The sequence below is a fragment of the Artemia sp. Qi Xiang Cuo genome, chromosome 15, assembly GCF_049724085.1.
Source record: "Artemia sp. Qi Xiang Cuo chromosome 15, ASM4972408v1, whole genome shotgun sequence".
In the NCBI taxonomy this organism is placed as follows: domain Eukaryota; kingdom Metazoa; phylum Arthropoda; class Branchiopoda; order Anostraca; family Artemiidae; genus Artemia; species Artemia sp. Qi Xiang Cuo.
The window spans coordinates 1,874,569-1,890,986 of NC_142808.1; the positions used below are offsets into that span (position 1 = coordinate 1,874,569).

At 35.4% G+C, this 16,418-nt stretch overlaps 1 protein-coding gene across 1 annotated transcript in view; it reads left to right on the forward strand.

Moving 5' to 3' along the window:
- Positions 1-8,662: 8,662 nt before the first annotated feature.
- LOC148943218 (uncharacterized) overlaps positions 8,663-16,418 on the forward strand; it is a 23,518-nt gene continuing 15,762 nt past the window's right edge. The window contains exons 1-2 of the mRNA XM_089101495.1: positions 8,663-9,053; positions 14,953-15,119. Coding sequence (XP_088957621.1) covers positions 8,738-9,053; positions 14,953-15,119 — 483 coding nt within the window. The 5' untranslated portion in view covers positions 8,663-8,737. The remainder of the gene's footprint in view (positions 9,054-14,952; positions 15,120-16,418) is intronic.

Sequence of the window (16,418 nt, forward strand, 5' to 3'; positions counted from 1 at the left end):
ATAAACACTGGTATCAGTCATGCCCAAATTCAGGAGCTTTTTTCTACAGTTGGTTTAAACTGTATGTCACATAGAGTTTTTACAAAATATGAAATGGACATTGGCGAGAACTTGGAAAAAACACTTCATCAATATTTACTGAACAATGGCAAGATTGAGCGACGAATGGCTATTAAAGCAGGCATAAAAGCCGACATGCATGGTTCAGTGGAGACTTGTGTTATAGTTGATGGTGGCTGGTGCACTAGCCAGCTATGGCAGCTATGGAAGCTATGGCAGTAGGTTTTCTGCGTTGTCTGGTTGTGGAGTCGTCATTTGTTTTTATTCAAAAAAGCTTCTACATGTTGGGATCAAAAATAAATACTGTTGCATTTGTATGAAGCATCGAAGGAATGAAAACACTTTCCTTCCCGACCATAGGTGTTTGATGAACTGGCAGGGACCAAGCACAGGTATGGAATCTGATATTTTAGTCGAGGCATTTCGAATCCCTCCAACTATGCACTCTTTAAAGTATGTTACCATAGTACCGTACGGTAGATATATCGAAAAAATTGAGTGTGCCAACCATGCATGTAAGTGCCTAAAAAAGAGGCTTTATATGAAGCAAAAAGAAAACCCCGAATGCAGGAGGCTTCTTAGTGGTTTAAAAATAAAGAAAATATGCGACTTTGCAAGAAACGCAATTGCACGTACAACTAAAGAAGGGAAAGGGGTCAAAGATCTTGTAAATGACCTGAAAGCGATACCATTGCATTTCTTTCGTGGTGATCATAGACAATGCCCAGGATGCTGCGAAATGGCAGGAAAAATTGTTGAATTCAGCGAAGAAGGTGCCCCAAGCAATATTTTCCTTAGTCATGTGTATTCAGCCTTTTACACTTTAACAAGAAGAGCTCGATTTCTCATCGGAAACAGTACTAGCAACCTTGCAGAGTATTTCATGAGCATAGTTGCTAAGCTTATCGGGGGAAAAAACATAATGGTGACAAAAAGAGCCCAATACACAACACGTTTTACCGCTGCAGGCAGAAAATATTCTAAGGGACATTCTGCCCGTACGCATATTTTTCGCAGAACTTTAGGATCTACACCAAGCCGTTTGTTGAAGCGACTTGCTGAGCAGCGGGCCAGAAGGACCATAAGCAAGCAGACATGGAAAGCTAAAGGACGTCTGTTTGGAAAACCATTTACGAAGAAAGTTTTGAAACCCGACAAAAACTACGGCCCGAATGTATATTTTCCAAATTTAGATCCTGATTCTCTTGAAGATGCAAAAAATGATTTTCTGAACCGTGTTCAGTGTACTGACTTAGAAATTCATGAAATAGAAGAAGCAATACGACTTCAGATAAATTGTATTGACAACAGATGGCTAGAATACAGAAAAAATAGGATAACTGCGTCAGTAGCTGGAACTATTTGTAAAAGACGGACAAAGACAGTTGCACTGTTAGTGCGCCAACTGCTTTATCCCAAAAAACGCCAGACTAAAGCAATGGAACATGGGCAAATGTACGAACAAATAGCTATATCGGCTTTTGAGAAAAAGATGGACTGCAAAGTGCATCCTTCAGGACTTTTCGTTCATATTATATACGGATATTTTGCAGCCAGTCCTGATGGAATAGCCACTTTTTTGTCTGGTGATGCGGCGGTTTTGGAAGTGAAATGTCCTTTCAGTGCCAAAAACTTAAATATAGAAGAATGGAGGCTATCCCAAAAAAATATTTGTTTTGAAAACAAAAATAATGGCACATTACAGCTTAAAAGGTCACATAATTATTTCTACCAAATACAAATACAATTAGAATGTTGTAACATTCTAATTCCGGCTATTTTGTTTTTTTTTCGGCAAAGGCGATCCATTTATTGAGAAAATCAGTGACAATCAATCGTGACAAAGAATTCTGGCAGAAAAAATGCTACCAAAATTACAAAAGTTTTATATTGAAGCAATATTGCCAGAAATAGTTGACGCAAGATTACCCAGAAATATGGAATACGAGAGCCGTTATTATAAAAAGAATTGGAACAGTATTAACACTCACGACAGAAAAATAATTGCTACTATACGAATTAAATTGAAAAAAAAATAACAAAACCAAGTAGATAATTGTGAATACCACACTGACTTTCCTTGACGACAAATAAAAGTTCAAATAGGGATAAATCGTTTTAATAGACAGTAATAATTAACAAAAAATACTGGATATTTCTGTCACATTTACAGTGACAGTCATCAGCAGAAACACTCACATCTATTAAAAGGATTTATCCCTATTTGAACAACTGAAGTTTTTTCAAGGGAAATTAAGGAGCAACGTTAAAACTTACAACGGACAGAAATTCAACATACACGAAGGGGGTTGCCCCCTCCTCAACACCTCGTTCTTCACCCTAAAGTTTTTTAGCACTTTAAAAAATATTTTTATTGTTCTAATGAAATGACCCTTGTGTTTCATGAGTCATTGTTAACCTTAGCGTAAAGAGCGAGATGTTGACGAGAGGGAAACCCCCTGTATATACGTAATAATTTCTGTTCCTTTTAGGCTTTATTGTTGCTGCTTACTTTCAGTTAAAAAATAACGATAAATAAAAGTTCAAATAGGGATAAAATCCTTTTAATAGACAGTGAAATAGAAATTCACAAAAATACCAGATATTTCGGTCACATATACAGTGACCGTCATCAGTAGTAAAACTAAAATAAAACAATTTAAATCAAAAGTTTATATACTAAATAAAATAACACTACGTATTGTTTGAATCCCTAATTCTTTTCAAAGCAAAGGCGGAAGCTATTCTCTTTGACCTTCTTGGATTCGGTTCATTAGCGTTCAATGATACAACATTTGGACAAAGGTCAACTACATTGGGTGAATTGAACTTTACTCTCTCAGATTTTAATAAATTATCATATATAGAGTCCTGCCCATATTCACCTGTATCACGATTCAAAGCAATATTCTTGAATAAGATTTTCTTTATTTCAAGAATTTCACGAAAATTTTGCTTTAAAACCCGATCCCTAGAAATCAAAAAGACATTCTTGAACAAAATAAAATGGTCTGGAAAATTAAATCTAAGTTAAATCTAAGGAAAATTATCTAAGTTAAAAAATAATTTTTTTATAGTTTAATTTCTGGTGGTTTTTGAAATAGTGCCAAGAAATCCGGCTCCACCTCCACGGAAAAATTCCCCCCTCTCATGGATAGATCCTCTAGACAATTCAATCCCGGTGAAAAATTTACCCCGGACAATTGCCCTTAACATCTCCATCCTTAAAATTTACTCAACAAAGGGAAAGTAAGACAATAAAAAGAATTTCGCAAAGGAATTTTGGTAAGTTTCCCCAGTATAAAATTTCCTCAGAAAATTTCACCCCCCGCCACCCTCGGAAAATTCTCTCCTCATGTCAAATTTTCCCTGTCGAAAATCCCCCGAGTAGAAAATTCACCACCCCTCCCTCACCCCAAAAATTTATGCCAACTTCGCAATAAAAAATACTATACGTAAACAATGGGCAAATTTTATAACTTGAAGATGCATCTCCAGGGGCTATTGGGCTCATATTCTCTCCATGGTTAGGGTATTATATCTCACAATTTTGATCGAACGATTTAGGGGAAAAGGGGCGGTGAATGTCAGGGAGAGGGCTAATTGCGCTCCAATCTTTTTGGTCACTTTAAAAGGGCACTAGAACTTTTAATTTCCATCGGAATAAGTCCTTTTCCAATAATATAGGTCTATTGGTTCGATACAATAACCCCTTGGGAAAAAAACAACAAAAAATAACAACAAATAAACACGTATCCGTGATCTTTCTTCTTGCAAGAAAAATACAAAATTTCACATTTTTGCAGAAGGGAGCTTGGAACTACTACAACAGGGTTCTCGGATACGCAGAATGTGATAATATGATTTTCATTAAGATTCTCTTGACTTTTCGGGGGTGTTTCTCCCCCTTTTTTAGAAATCAGGCAAATTTTCTGAGGCTCGTAGCTTTTGATGGGTAACCTTAACTATCAGCATAATAAGCCGATTCTTTTGATATAACTATTGACATAAGAATTCTGATTTTTGGTTTCGGTAAAAATTAAGCAGCGTTGCTCCTTACTTACAGTTCGTTACCACAAACTATTTGATTCAAGTTTAAATTAGACAAAAATCTATGAATAAGCCTTGCAATTTGTACTTAGCATTAGAAGCTTACAAAATAAGTCTCTGTAGTTAATCTGTGACGGAATTCATGATGTTTTCACCTTTTTTCCATGACATTTCAAGGACAATTTCCATATTTCTTCGCATTCCGATTTGATAGTCGATTTTTTAAAACTAAATTTTGTTGGATGGATGCTAGACTGAGCATTAACTTAGTTGCATCTTTCTTCTGCATTTATTTTTTGGGGTCATTGTCTTTTTTTGTAATACAGACAAATTGTTCAATTTTGTACACTTCTTTTTATTTGTGCTTTTACGACCTGTGCAAAGCTACTTTTTTGCGATCGTAAGAACTTTTGATATTATGGAACAACATTTAAAAATGATTTATTTCGGTTTACGAGTGAGAAACAATTAGCCTATTTTCATCATTTGAGTTAGTTGAATAAAAGCTTAATAAAGGTATGCTTCATGAAAAACTGATGTAATTTGTATTAGTAAATCTGATGTGCATGTGTAATGTATCGTTTGTCATAATTAGGTAAAATCGTTTTATGGCAAAAATTTATAGTTTTGTCAGTTTTTTTTTATTATTTTTTTTTCATAGTGCTACTTTTTTTTTAATTGTGTTAGAAGATTTTCATCAGATTTCTAATGGATAGGTAATCTATTAAAATTGAATTTTTTGTAGGCTGAATGCAAAATTGTGTTCTCAATTTCGAAAATCCAACTTTCTTGTGCATTTTTTTTTGCACGTGCATTTTTTTGTGTTGCAGATCCATTTTTCAAGATTCTGCTCTAGGTATTATCTATATTTTTAATAAATATAAGCCCTTTTTCTTAGTTCCTATCAGAATTGTTTTCATTCTTTTAGAAACCATGTATTTTAAGTGACTTGTTTAAGTTCACGGGGTTCGAACTATAACACTGGTTTTTAAAATGAGTTGTGCTTCATAATAGGATGCTTCACAAAAAGCTGTAGTAAAGTTTTTCTTAATCAGCCTTATATGCTGGCACATCCTCCAGAGGAGATAGGCTGACCTTACTGTCAATATGGTCTTATTCCTATAGATAAAAACCTGATTCCATATCATCATGTGGTGAAAACTATTTTTTCAAAACAAATTTCAAAAAATTACCCTAATCAGAGACAAATTTATACAAATGAATCTGTCCATGGTAAGAGAGGTGGAGCAGCTTCATGCATTCCATCCCTGGACCTTAATCTTTATATTCTCCTTCCATTGGGATCCTTTATTTTGTCTGCTGAACTGTGTACCATCCACCTAGCCCTAAATGTTTTAAAGATTATTGTTTAGAGTCTTTAACTAACTCCCGATCTGCAATACATTTGCTCTCAAGTTTAAACAGAATTGTTGATGATAAGGGCACACTTCTTGTGTGCGATCACAAAATAAGTGTGATTTATGTATCTTGACCAAGCCCCCTCCCCTCCTTTGTCATACAATAAAATTTTGTTTAGTGTCATATCGGGAAAATCTAAAAATTGGCTATTACAAGGTTTAAGAATTTAGGGTACTTGTGCATTATATGGTACCCACAAAAGAAGTCGAGTTTGGTTAATGCTAATAAAAAAATAGGATGAATATATAATAGTTTAGAAACAATTTTGGGCTTTATATTTGCCCGTTGGGGGGTGGGTGGGTGATAGAACATAGCATATATTAAATACGTAACCTAAACAAGGTACTTTTCCCCCTCTAAACCCCAAAAAACAACAGTTTAAATATTGTAAACGCAATGGAAACCACGCTTTGCATTCCATTTCTCTATTGCAAATACCCGTTTGTCGGGTTTCGTGTCTGGTTTCCTTGATACAGTTATAGCGGTGGATACCAGACAGTGCACAAGTACCGAATTTAGCTACAGAAATAGGGTAGGCCTACCATAGAGGCAGGCAAAGGAAAAAAAAAGGTATTTGTTTGCGGTTTGAGGAGTTCTTGTATTGAAGTTTTGTGGTTTTATGTTTCAGCAATGGTAGCATAGGGGCTAGATCAAAATTATATATGGAAGCTTTATTACCCTAAATTCTGGACGGAAGAAGATCTCATAATATGGCAATCCGAGAGCCATTTCTAAACGAGTTGACGAATAAATAAAACTGCATACATGGCTTCAAAGATAACGTAATTGGGAATTAATGTTTATTTACTGCGTACACTAAAAAAAAGTCTCAAATGCTGAAAACGAATGCATTTATACATATGTATGTTATTACTATATAATGGAAATAAATTTATACTTCTTAGCTGTCCTTGTCATTGAAATTATCCTGTCTAGATAATGCTAAAACCGTGGTAGGAGTTTCTTCAAAATAAAATAAAAAATTATCTATTTTGAAGGTCAGTCTGGGCCAAAAGATAAAAGGAAAGCCCCATCTTTATGAATTTTCTAACCCCTTCATGCATAGAACGATGCGCGATTTCGTAAGGAGTACAATTGCTTCTGTCACGAAAGAAGAAAATACAGACCAGGACTTAGTCAAGGCTCAAAAAGTAATTGTGGTGCTTAGAAGTACCGTAAAATTACCAAAATCTGCAAGCCATTTCTTAACGGATCGAAGGCAGGGGCGTAATTTGCTATGGGACAGGAGCGGCAACTGGTCCCTCTACACCCAATTTTGCCCCCCCCCCCTAGACCTCAGTTTGCCCGCCAAGCTGAAATTTAGTTTCTGCAGAAAATCTTGTCACTAAGATAAGCCTGCAAAATACAAGTATCCAGAGAAACAGGAAGTTTTCTTTAGTATATTTTTGTCTTTACGGTAATATATGGATCATTTCTCATTTTTCACTGTCTTTTTCATTTGATTTAGGAAAATTGGCTCCAACTTTGCCCCCCCCCATGATTTTGACAAAATTACACCACTGATCGAGGGGCAAATAAAATTGATTGCATGACTTCTAAGCAAGACAGTATCTGTTTAGTTTTCTTTTTTTTTGGGGGGGGGGGAACAAAAAACATCAAAATTTGTTTATATATATTTTGGTTGAGTTTTTACGAGTCTGACAAAAATTCCAGAGGGATTAAACCACCTCTCAATACGGCCTTCCTTCTGAGAAAATGTTTCAGTTTTTAACGAGTAGGGCAAACAAATGAAAAATCAAGCTTCGAATTAGATTTTTAACGAAAGTTTATTTTAGCTATTCAAGTACTTATTGTGTCAGCTAATTCCCTCCTCAGACGGTTCCCCCTCAGAAAAATTCGCCCCGCGTATAAAATTTTCCTCAATCAAAATAAACCTCATTTCTTAAAATTACCAGTGTATTTAAAATCACCTCTGACTCATTCTTTTTATTTTCCTCCGTCAAGGTACAAGGCCTTTGGCATAGAAACATTTGCTCCAATCTATTCATTTGAAAACTTCAACCAATTCTTACTCCCTTCTTACTAGTCAAACCACACATTCTTGATGACAACTAGTCATCTGTATGAGTTTGCTAAATGTTAGATTCTTGCTAAAATGTTACAGATTCTTGCCACTAGATTAAGTAATCTCTATGCTTTTTAATTTTCTGGAAAAAAATTCAGAATCGGTATTCCGGAAATTATTCAGCGAAGTAACGACCCTTAACAGAGAGACATGAAAACACTGCCTTAATAAATGTACGTCATTCCTTTTAAAAACCCGTTAATTTTTGAAGCCACCTATTATCCAAGTTGAATTGTATAATTTTTGTGCGTCGACACCGGTCACCCCTTAATGGGATACATAATTGGCCCTGTAGTCGCATGTTTGATTTAATTTACATCTGTGGCAATAGCATTGGCTAGGCGTTGATGTTTTCAGTTTTGGGGCAGGACTAACAGAGAAAAAAGCCAAAAAATTATGGTTTCCATCTATTCTGTTACGGCTATATAATAAAAAACAATCCTGGCTTTTCGCTTTAGATTTTGGAGAGGAACCAATCATTTCCTTTATTCCAAATTCGTTATTCCTTTAAATACATGTGCAAATTGTATTTGCCTGTTGTCCATTTTTTCTTTCTGGCTTTTGCCGATCATGGTGAAAGTTAAATATCTGAAATCCCTGTTAACACATTTTTGCTAAGCGGAAAATTTATTTGAAATCATGATTGAATGAAAAATATTATGCATTATTTAAACACTATTAATTTTGAAAACTTGCAATTCATCGGACAGTGTTTAGTCAATGATCACATCCCTTTCCACACGGGGCTGCTATCCCTAGTAATTTATTACTATTTCTAGTTATTTTTTATATTGCCTATGAAAATCACTAAATCAACGCATAAATCACTAAATTATTGAAGAAAATCACTAAATCAACAAAAAAAAACACACTAAAATGAAGTGATTTTTTCGACGGGTGGCAATCCTGTTTGCACTGCTGTTGCTAAACAAAACATAATCTAGAATTTAAATAAAAACATTGAAATATATAATCGGATCAAGTCAGTTCATCAATGATGTTGAAATAAGGACCATATTGAATTCAATTACTGTCTCCTGACTATTTCAAATAGTAAGAAGTTTAATTATTTATATATGGGCTGCGATGTCTAGGAGAAAGAAATAGCACAGCAGTTACGAAATGGCATCTGAACTGAAAACATCTGGAGCTGAAAATATTAATTTACCTGGAATTTTTTGTACCCCAAAATGTGAGAAATCTGATATATTTTTCACACCATTACAGGCCACACATTTTAATTGGTTTGATATATCGCCGGATTCAGAAAGTGACGATAATTATGATGATGATGTTCCGAAGCGAGTTGAAGCCTTTCTCACTCCAGCATCAACCCGTAAACGAATTTCCGCGGTTGTATTTGATTTTAGTATGACGGAAGATGACTCAGAACAAGAAGGAGATTTATCATTGGGCCAGTTACATTTCCCTAGTTCTGGTGAGTAAAATTTCATTTGAGGGAAAACTAGAGGTAAAGGTCTATAATTAGCTTAATAAGAAGAAAACATATTAAGGAAATAATCATTATTTCATAATATGCCGAATAATAGTAGTTAACATATTTTGACTGCAGCTGTACTATTTTTTACCCCCTGTCCCCCTAACGTGCAAATGTATAGCTCGTATTATATATTCCCCATGCATTTCCCATATGTCTCTCTTATTTCAAAGGGTGTACCCATAAACCTAAACAAATAGTGACGAAATCAAGAACCAGAAAACCAGGAGTGATGCATGGAAAAATGCATGGGAAATATATAATTTGGGCTGTGTATTTTCATATGGGGAGGGGGGGGGGGTAAAATAAAGTCGAGCTGCAATCAAAATGTATTAGCTAGAATTATTCTGCATATTATGAAGTAAGAATTGTGTTCTTAACATGTTTCCTTCTCAATATCCCCAATCCTAGGTATTCACCAAGCTTGATACGGCTTTTCAATCCACCAAAAATGCATAAATTTACCTAGGCTACCTGTCAGTTATGTAGCCTAATTCTTGGAATAAAGGCTTTTTGCATGCAACGGCAGAGGTCCCACGTAGGGGGGGGGGTATATTGCAACCTAGATTAAAAAAAATAATTTTGAATGTCTGCATTTCAAAAATAAAATTACTGCCCCCCTACATTTTCTCGAATTGGCGGGGCTCCCCTAAGATGTTTTCCTGTCTTTTGTAGACCAATAAGATATGTTACGAAAAAGTTTTTCAAGAAAAGTTAAAAGTGACTTTAAAATCCCCAAAAGAACAGAAATAACGATTAAAGGAGGTCTACAATGCACAGAAATTAAATGCAAAAATCAAATCAAACCTAAAACGAGCAAAAATTATTTCAAATAAAAGAGGAACACACCTTTCCACAAAGGTTCTAAATGCTAGTGTCATTTTTGCTTTGCTGAATCTAAGAAAACCTTTTCTCTTGGGTCGGGTGAGTCCGGGTGTGCTTCCCAATTATCAAAAATGTTCCAAGTCTGATAGTTCTTACGTTATTACCAAAATATTTCAAGTGTGAAAACTCCTTTTGGTCTAGGTTTGCGAAAATGTTGAATAGCTTCCTTTTGGTCTGAGCTGATGAGCAATATTCCAGGTTCGGCAATTATTGCCTCACACTAGGCAAAAAAAAAAAAAAATCAAAGTTAAGATAAAAAATACAATTAATGCAAATATGCCAAACAGTCGTGGTAAAAACATGTAAGTAAAGAGCGCCTCGTGCCAGTAGTAACTGAACCTCTAAAAAAATTAAAGATTGCAAATACTATATACATCAAAGGCATATTTATGTATTGCTGATCCCAAATATATTAAATAAGTTTGCACAATTTAAGAAAAATGGAGGAAACATCCTCCAAATGCATTTGATCTCGATGCAAATGTTACCATTAAATTCTAGATACCCTGGAACAAGCCCAAAAAATTCCGAGCTCATAACTACGAAACAGCTAAATTTCGTTTTTATGACATTTCACATGCTTGTTCTTTTTTATACCATTCTTGATTACATTGACCCAGTGGTTGTAGAATTTTCAGAGTCGCAAGTTCACATGAAAGTGGAAGTCATAAGTATCAGCGCCCTTTTTGAGGGGAATTCTTTACCTTTCATTGAAAACTGATTTTTTTTTTTGTGGAGGGGGGGGGGGGTCGGAGCCATTAGTAGGTAGCAAGGCCCCTTCCTTGCATTTTTGGCTAAGGGTCCCATAGTAACAAAACACGATGGGATATTCAGTGTAAAAATAGTTATCCGAATGAGAAACAGTGAAATATGAAAAATTATGATTTTGGAAGCAAACACTCTGAAATATCCGCAACGTCTTCTTAAAATGAAACAGAAATTAAAATTTCCAATTTTTTTTTCAAATGCAAGTAAAAACCAGCACTAAAATTTAAATCAAACAGAAACCATCCTGTATATAAGGACTGTTATCCCTCTAAGCCCATCTTAATGCTAGAGTTTGACGTCTCTCAAATAAATTATAAAATGAATGCTTTAACGCAAGGGTAATAGAAAGGGGATATTTTTTTTTGGGGGGGGGGGTATTTCTGTCATGTATTCCCATATTCTTCGCTCCAAGAATATTCTACACATTTCTAGCTTGTTTAGTTTATTTTTTAGCACAACCACGAACGAAGACACTTGATCAAATAGCTTGTGGTAACGAACTGTAAGTAAGAAGTCACTCGGCCCATTAGTAACCAAAACTCTTAAAACCAAATTTTATAAAAATTGAATTTTTATGCTGACCTCAATGTATAAAATAGATTAAATTTAATATTACCCCATAAAAGCTGAGAGCCTTAGAAAATTTGCCTGATTTTCGGAAAAAAGGGGGAAGGACCCCAAAAAACTCAAGTAATCGTAATGGAAAGCACACAATCATGTTCAGCACATTAGAAATAAGTTTCAAGCTCCTATATACAAAAATATGAAGTTTTGCAAGAAGAAAGATCAAGGATACAGGTTTTTATTATTATTATTTCTTATGGATGATGGTATCGAACCATTAGTCCTAAAAGATCAGGAAAGGGCTCACTTAAATGGAGATCAAAATTTTTGCTGTTCTCTTTAGGGGATTGGAGGGCTAATAGCTCCCTCTCCGATACCAAAAAATATCTGATCAAAATTTCGAGATAGCCATTTGATTTAGCATAGAACTTGGTAGGTTCAATAATTATTCCTCTGGGGATAACATGACCCCCAACGGCCCCTGGAGAAAGTGTTGTCAGTTATGCAATTTGCCCATTGTTTAGCCTACATGTAGTATTTTTATTGGGAAATACGGACATTTGGGTGGGTGGATTTCCACACTGAGAGTTTTCTCTGGGGAGAGTTTCCGGAGGAATTTTCCAGGGGGTATTTTACACGGGGTGCGGGTTCCTAGTATGCAGTTTTTTTCAGCTGAAAATTAGAAGCCACATTAAAACTTACCCTATATTAGGGGGCTGCCCCTTCCGCAGCCCCTGCTCTTTTCTCCAAAGTTTGACTTTTTGTCACAATTCTTTAAGAAAGACTAATAAAACACAAGGGCCGTTGATTTTGGATTAGACATGATTTTAAAAACTTTAAGACTTTAGGGTAAAGAGTAAGGGTCAAAACAGGGGTAGCCCCCCTCATATAGTGAATAATTTATGTTTGTTTTAAGTTTTAACGTTGCTCCTTACTTTCAGTTAAAAAAAACTTTTTTTTTTTAATTTTACCTTCTAAGGTTGTGTTCTGCTCTCCATTCATAGTGACAAGACACAAGAAAACCACTTTAAATATCGTTATATAATGCGTATAACGTCTAAGATATAACGTCCTCCATGAAACCCGAGGGGTGCTAAAACGCTTATGTTCATTCTATTCGGGAGTAACGCTACCGTATTCCTAACTTTTTGCTTGCTCTTATTAACAAGAACTTTTTTCTTTGTAGTAGGACAAAAAAGAAAAGGGAAAAAGTTTCTCTAAAGTTTTCAAGAATTTCCAGTAATTACCTAGATTAATCTTTTCTAATGTAACAAATATAGAAACAATAAGCCAGGCAAAACTGTCCATGGCTTTGAAAGTAAACTTCGAAGGGCTCATACACCTCCCTCGTAAACTTCTCAACACCTCGGTCTTTACGCTTAAGTTTAAATTTTGTCCCAATAAGTAAGTTTTTTTTAAAATGCCGAAAAACTTTAGCGTGAAGAGCGAGATGTTGAAGAGGGTGCAACCCCCCTCAAATATGTAATATTTTCTGTTCGTTTAAAGTTTTAATGTTGCCCCTTTCTTTCAGTTGAAAAAACTTGTTTTTTTATTTAATTTCTTATCCTTTTTTTAAATAGCGCCAGGATATCTGGCTGCACCTCCACGGAAAAATCCCCCTCCCCAATGAAATAGCCTCTGGACAATTCAAGCCTGGTGAAAATTACCCCATATAATTACCCTCAACATCTCCACGAGTAAAATTGAATCGGTAAAGAGAAAGCAAGACATATAAAAAAAATTTCGTATAGGAATTCTGGCAAATTCCCCCAGTGTAAAATTTCCCCAGAAAAGTTCACACCCTGGAATCTTCCTTTTCCATGGAAAATTCTCCCCGTAAAAAATCCTCCCAGAAAAAAATTTGTCCTCCCCTCGCCACCCGAAAAATGTATGCATACTTCCCAGTAACGAATACTATGGGTAAACAATGGACATATTTTATAATTTGAAGACCTTTTCCCAGGGGCTGTGGGAGGTCATGTTATCTCCAAAGACATAGCTATTGGGCTTTTCAACAACGCTGAACAAAATAGCTATCTCAAAATTTTGATCGGACGATTTTGGGAAAAAAGTGGCGTGCGAGGGGGCCTTATTACCCTCCAATGTTTTTGATCTCTTAATAAGGGCACTAGAACTTTTCATTTCTGTTAGAATGAGACTTCTCTCGACTCTCTAGGACCACTGGGTTGATACGATCACCCCTGGGGAAAATAAAATGAATAAACATGCATCTGTTATCTTTCTTCTGGTAAAAATTACAAATTCCACATTTTTGCAGGTAGGAGCTTGAAACCTCTACAGTAGGGTTCTTTGATACGCTGAATCTGATGGTGTAATTTTCAGTAAAACTCCATGACTTGCAGGCAGGCACGTACGCAGGAATTTGTTTCAGGGGGGGGGGGGACAAATCCTTCAAACCCATTATTATGTGAGAAAAATCAGAAAAGTATGGGAAAATGAAAAAAATCGTGAGATTTCGGGGGGGGGCCTGGAGGCCCCCCCGAAGTACGTCCCTGCTTGCAGGGGTTGTTTCTCCCTTTTTTCAAAAATCAGGCAAATATTTTTAGGCTTGAAGCCTTTGATCAGTAAAACTAAACTTAATGAAACTTATATATTTGAAGTCAGCATAAAAATCTGTATATTTTATGTGTCTATTGGTATCAAAATTTCTTTTTTTAGATTTTCGGTTACTATTGAGCCGTGTCGCTCTTTGCTTACAGTTCGTTACAACAAACTGTTTGAGAATAAAAAAAAGAGGCAATTGGTTGGCAGTTAAGCTTTCTTGAAAGTAATAGTTGGTGTCCCCGATGGGCCTTTTGGGTTTCTGGACTCAATCCCTTCGCCTTGAGAAGAGGAGAAAGTCTTAGTCAGTATACTCCATATAACTAAAATCTGAGGATATAAATAAGGAAAGTACCTAGACAGTTTCGAGGCATAATATATCACCCATCAGGTGCTAAGTGCTTCTTTGTCTTAAATCCTTGAAACAATCATTTATCAGGCTTTAAAGATTAATTCCTAAAATTGAACATACTTAATATAATTTGAAATACTTCCATAATGAAATAATTAATTCCTTTAATTGAACATGGGTTGAGGGTGTTATCCAGAGCGACTGCTCTTCTCCCAGCGTTGGATTCTCTTTTTACTTGCTTTTGTATTTGAGTATGAAGACTTTCTAACATCTTCGTCAAACTATCTTTTGTAAACTGTTATTAGCTTCTGTCTCTGTTTTTTTTTCTTTTTTGGTTCATGCATTACACAGCAGATATGTTTCTATTTTAGTAAGGGGGTTCTCATGGGTACCCATAAGCTGAATTTTAGAGGGGTAGGGGGCTTACCTGGTCTGATCGGCACTTCAAAGGCTTTATAAGAGAAATATCAAAACAAAAAATATAAAAATATAAGGCAGCGTCATTCAGCCAGGGGGGCGGGCTGGCCTCCTTGTCCCCCTTATGTCCACCCACGGGTGTTTTCTTAACAAATTACCCTCTTATAGGGGATCCCTTACGAATATACAAGGTTTGAAGTCTATTAAGTGTTTCGATATTGGATTTTTAAATTTCAATCGTGTAACTCTGATATTTGGGTTCTAAACCGCTTAATCGATTTGTCTCTTCAGATGTAACAGCAGAATATGAAGACGGGGTATCCACAAACCTAGAAACAGACAAAGAGAAGATGTATCTCGACAAAAAGGACAACGCTGAGGATCAAGTACGTAAAAGGGTATCGGAGGGTGATGTACCAGATCATGTGAAACGGCAACTACATGACAAAACTAAAGAAGTAAGCCAAAAAGAAATACTTGCAACTAATCTCTATTTATGGACAAAAACAAGGTCTTTTGAGGAAAAACATTTTTAGAGTTAGTACATTTTTGATAAAGCAGGGTGCCAAAGCAGCATTCTGTTTTTGAATAATTGTGCTCCTTTTTGAAATTTTCCCTTTTATGCTGATTCAAAATAAGTTTAAAGACCATGTTGGTTAATAATGACTTAAAAACTGTCAAGCAAATAAACTGATAAGAAATTTCAGCCAGTGAGCACCAGAAAATATGTGAGCATTTGTGAAAATTGTGAGCATTCAGAGAAAATTGTGAGCATTCAACCTGTGAGCAAACATTTTTCTCAGTCCCATCTTTTTGTAGACATCTTTTTTTATTGAGCAGTTCTTTATTAATTTTTTGTTTTGTTTTACATCTTTTATTTTATTTGAGCCTTTTGATCAGTTTGCCCGGAGTTTTTCTGTGCGGTGGTCTTAGGGAATGATCCCTTAAGCTTTCAAACTGATCGGAATATAAAATTTTTAACTGATCTTGGTTCGGACCCTGAGGTAGCACAATGAATTGATACTCTTCCTGGCAAAAGAGGGCCCAAAGATCGATCCCTGCAGCGGAATGGTTTGGCAACAGGCTTGCCACATCGACCTGAAACGTCGATTCGAGGCACTATTCACCGTTACTGGCTCTAGAGGATATTTATCCTTTTTCATCCATATCTAAAAAAGAATTGTTTCCACATTAGGGTTTCCTTGGTCTAGGAGCTTATGGGTATAGAATCGCCCCTTTAATGTCCTTTTTTCTGTAAACCAAAAGTTTTTTCATTTTTTTTTTTTTTTTGGTGGAGGAAGGGGTGGGGTATTTAGGTTTTTCGAGCTCACCTCCCCATGTGCCAAGTCAAAGATATACATGTAAATGTGAAAAATAAAATGATTGGAACTTGAAAAAGAACTTGCCCCTCCCAGCCTAGGTACTTAGTGACATGTTTCAATCCGATCGGAGAAATTTGTTTTTACCAATTTTTGGGGGGCCTATGTCCCCAATTTAATCTTTTAAAAAATATTAGCGTCACTGATAACACTGGGTTTTACCAGAAAAATTGCCAGGGGTATCTCATCTGACTTAGACTTATTTTTGTATTTGATTAAACATATACATATATATAAATACATATATATATATATATATATATATATATATATATATATATATATATATATATATATATATATATATATATATATATATATATATATATATATATATATATATATATATATATATATATATATATATATATATATATA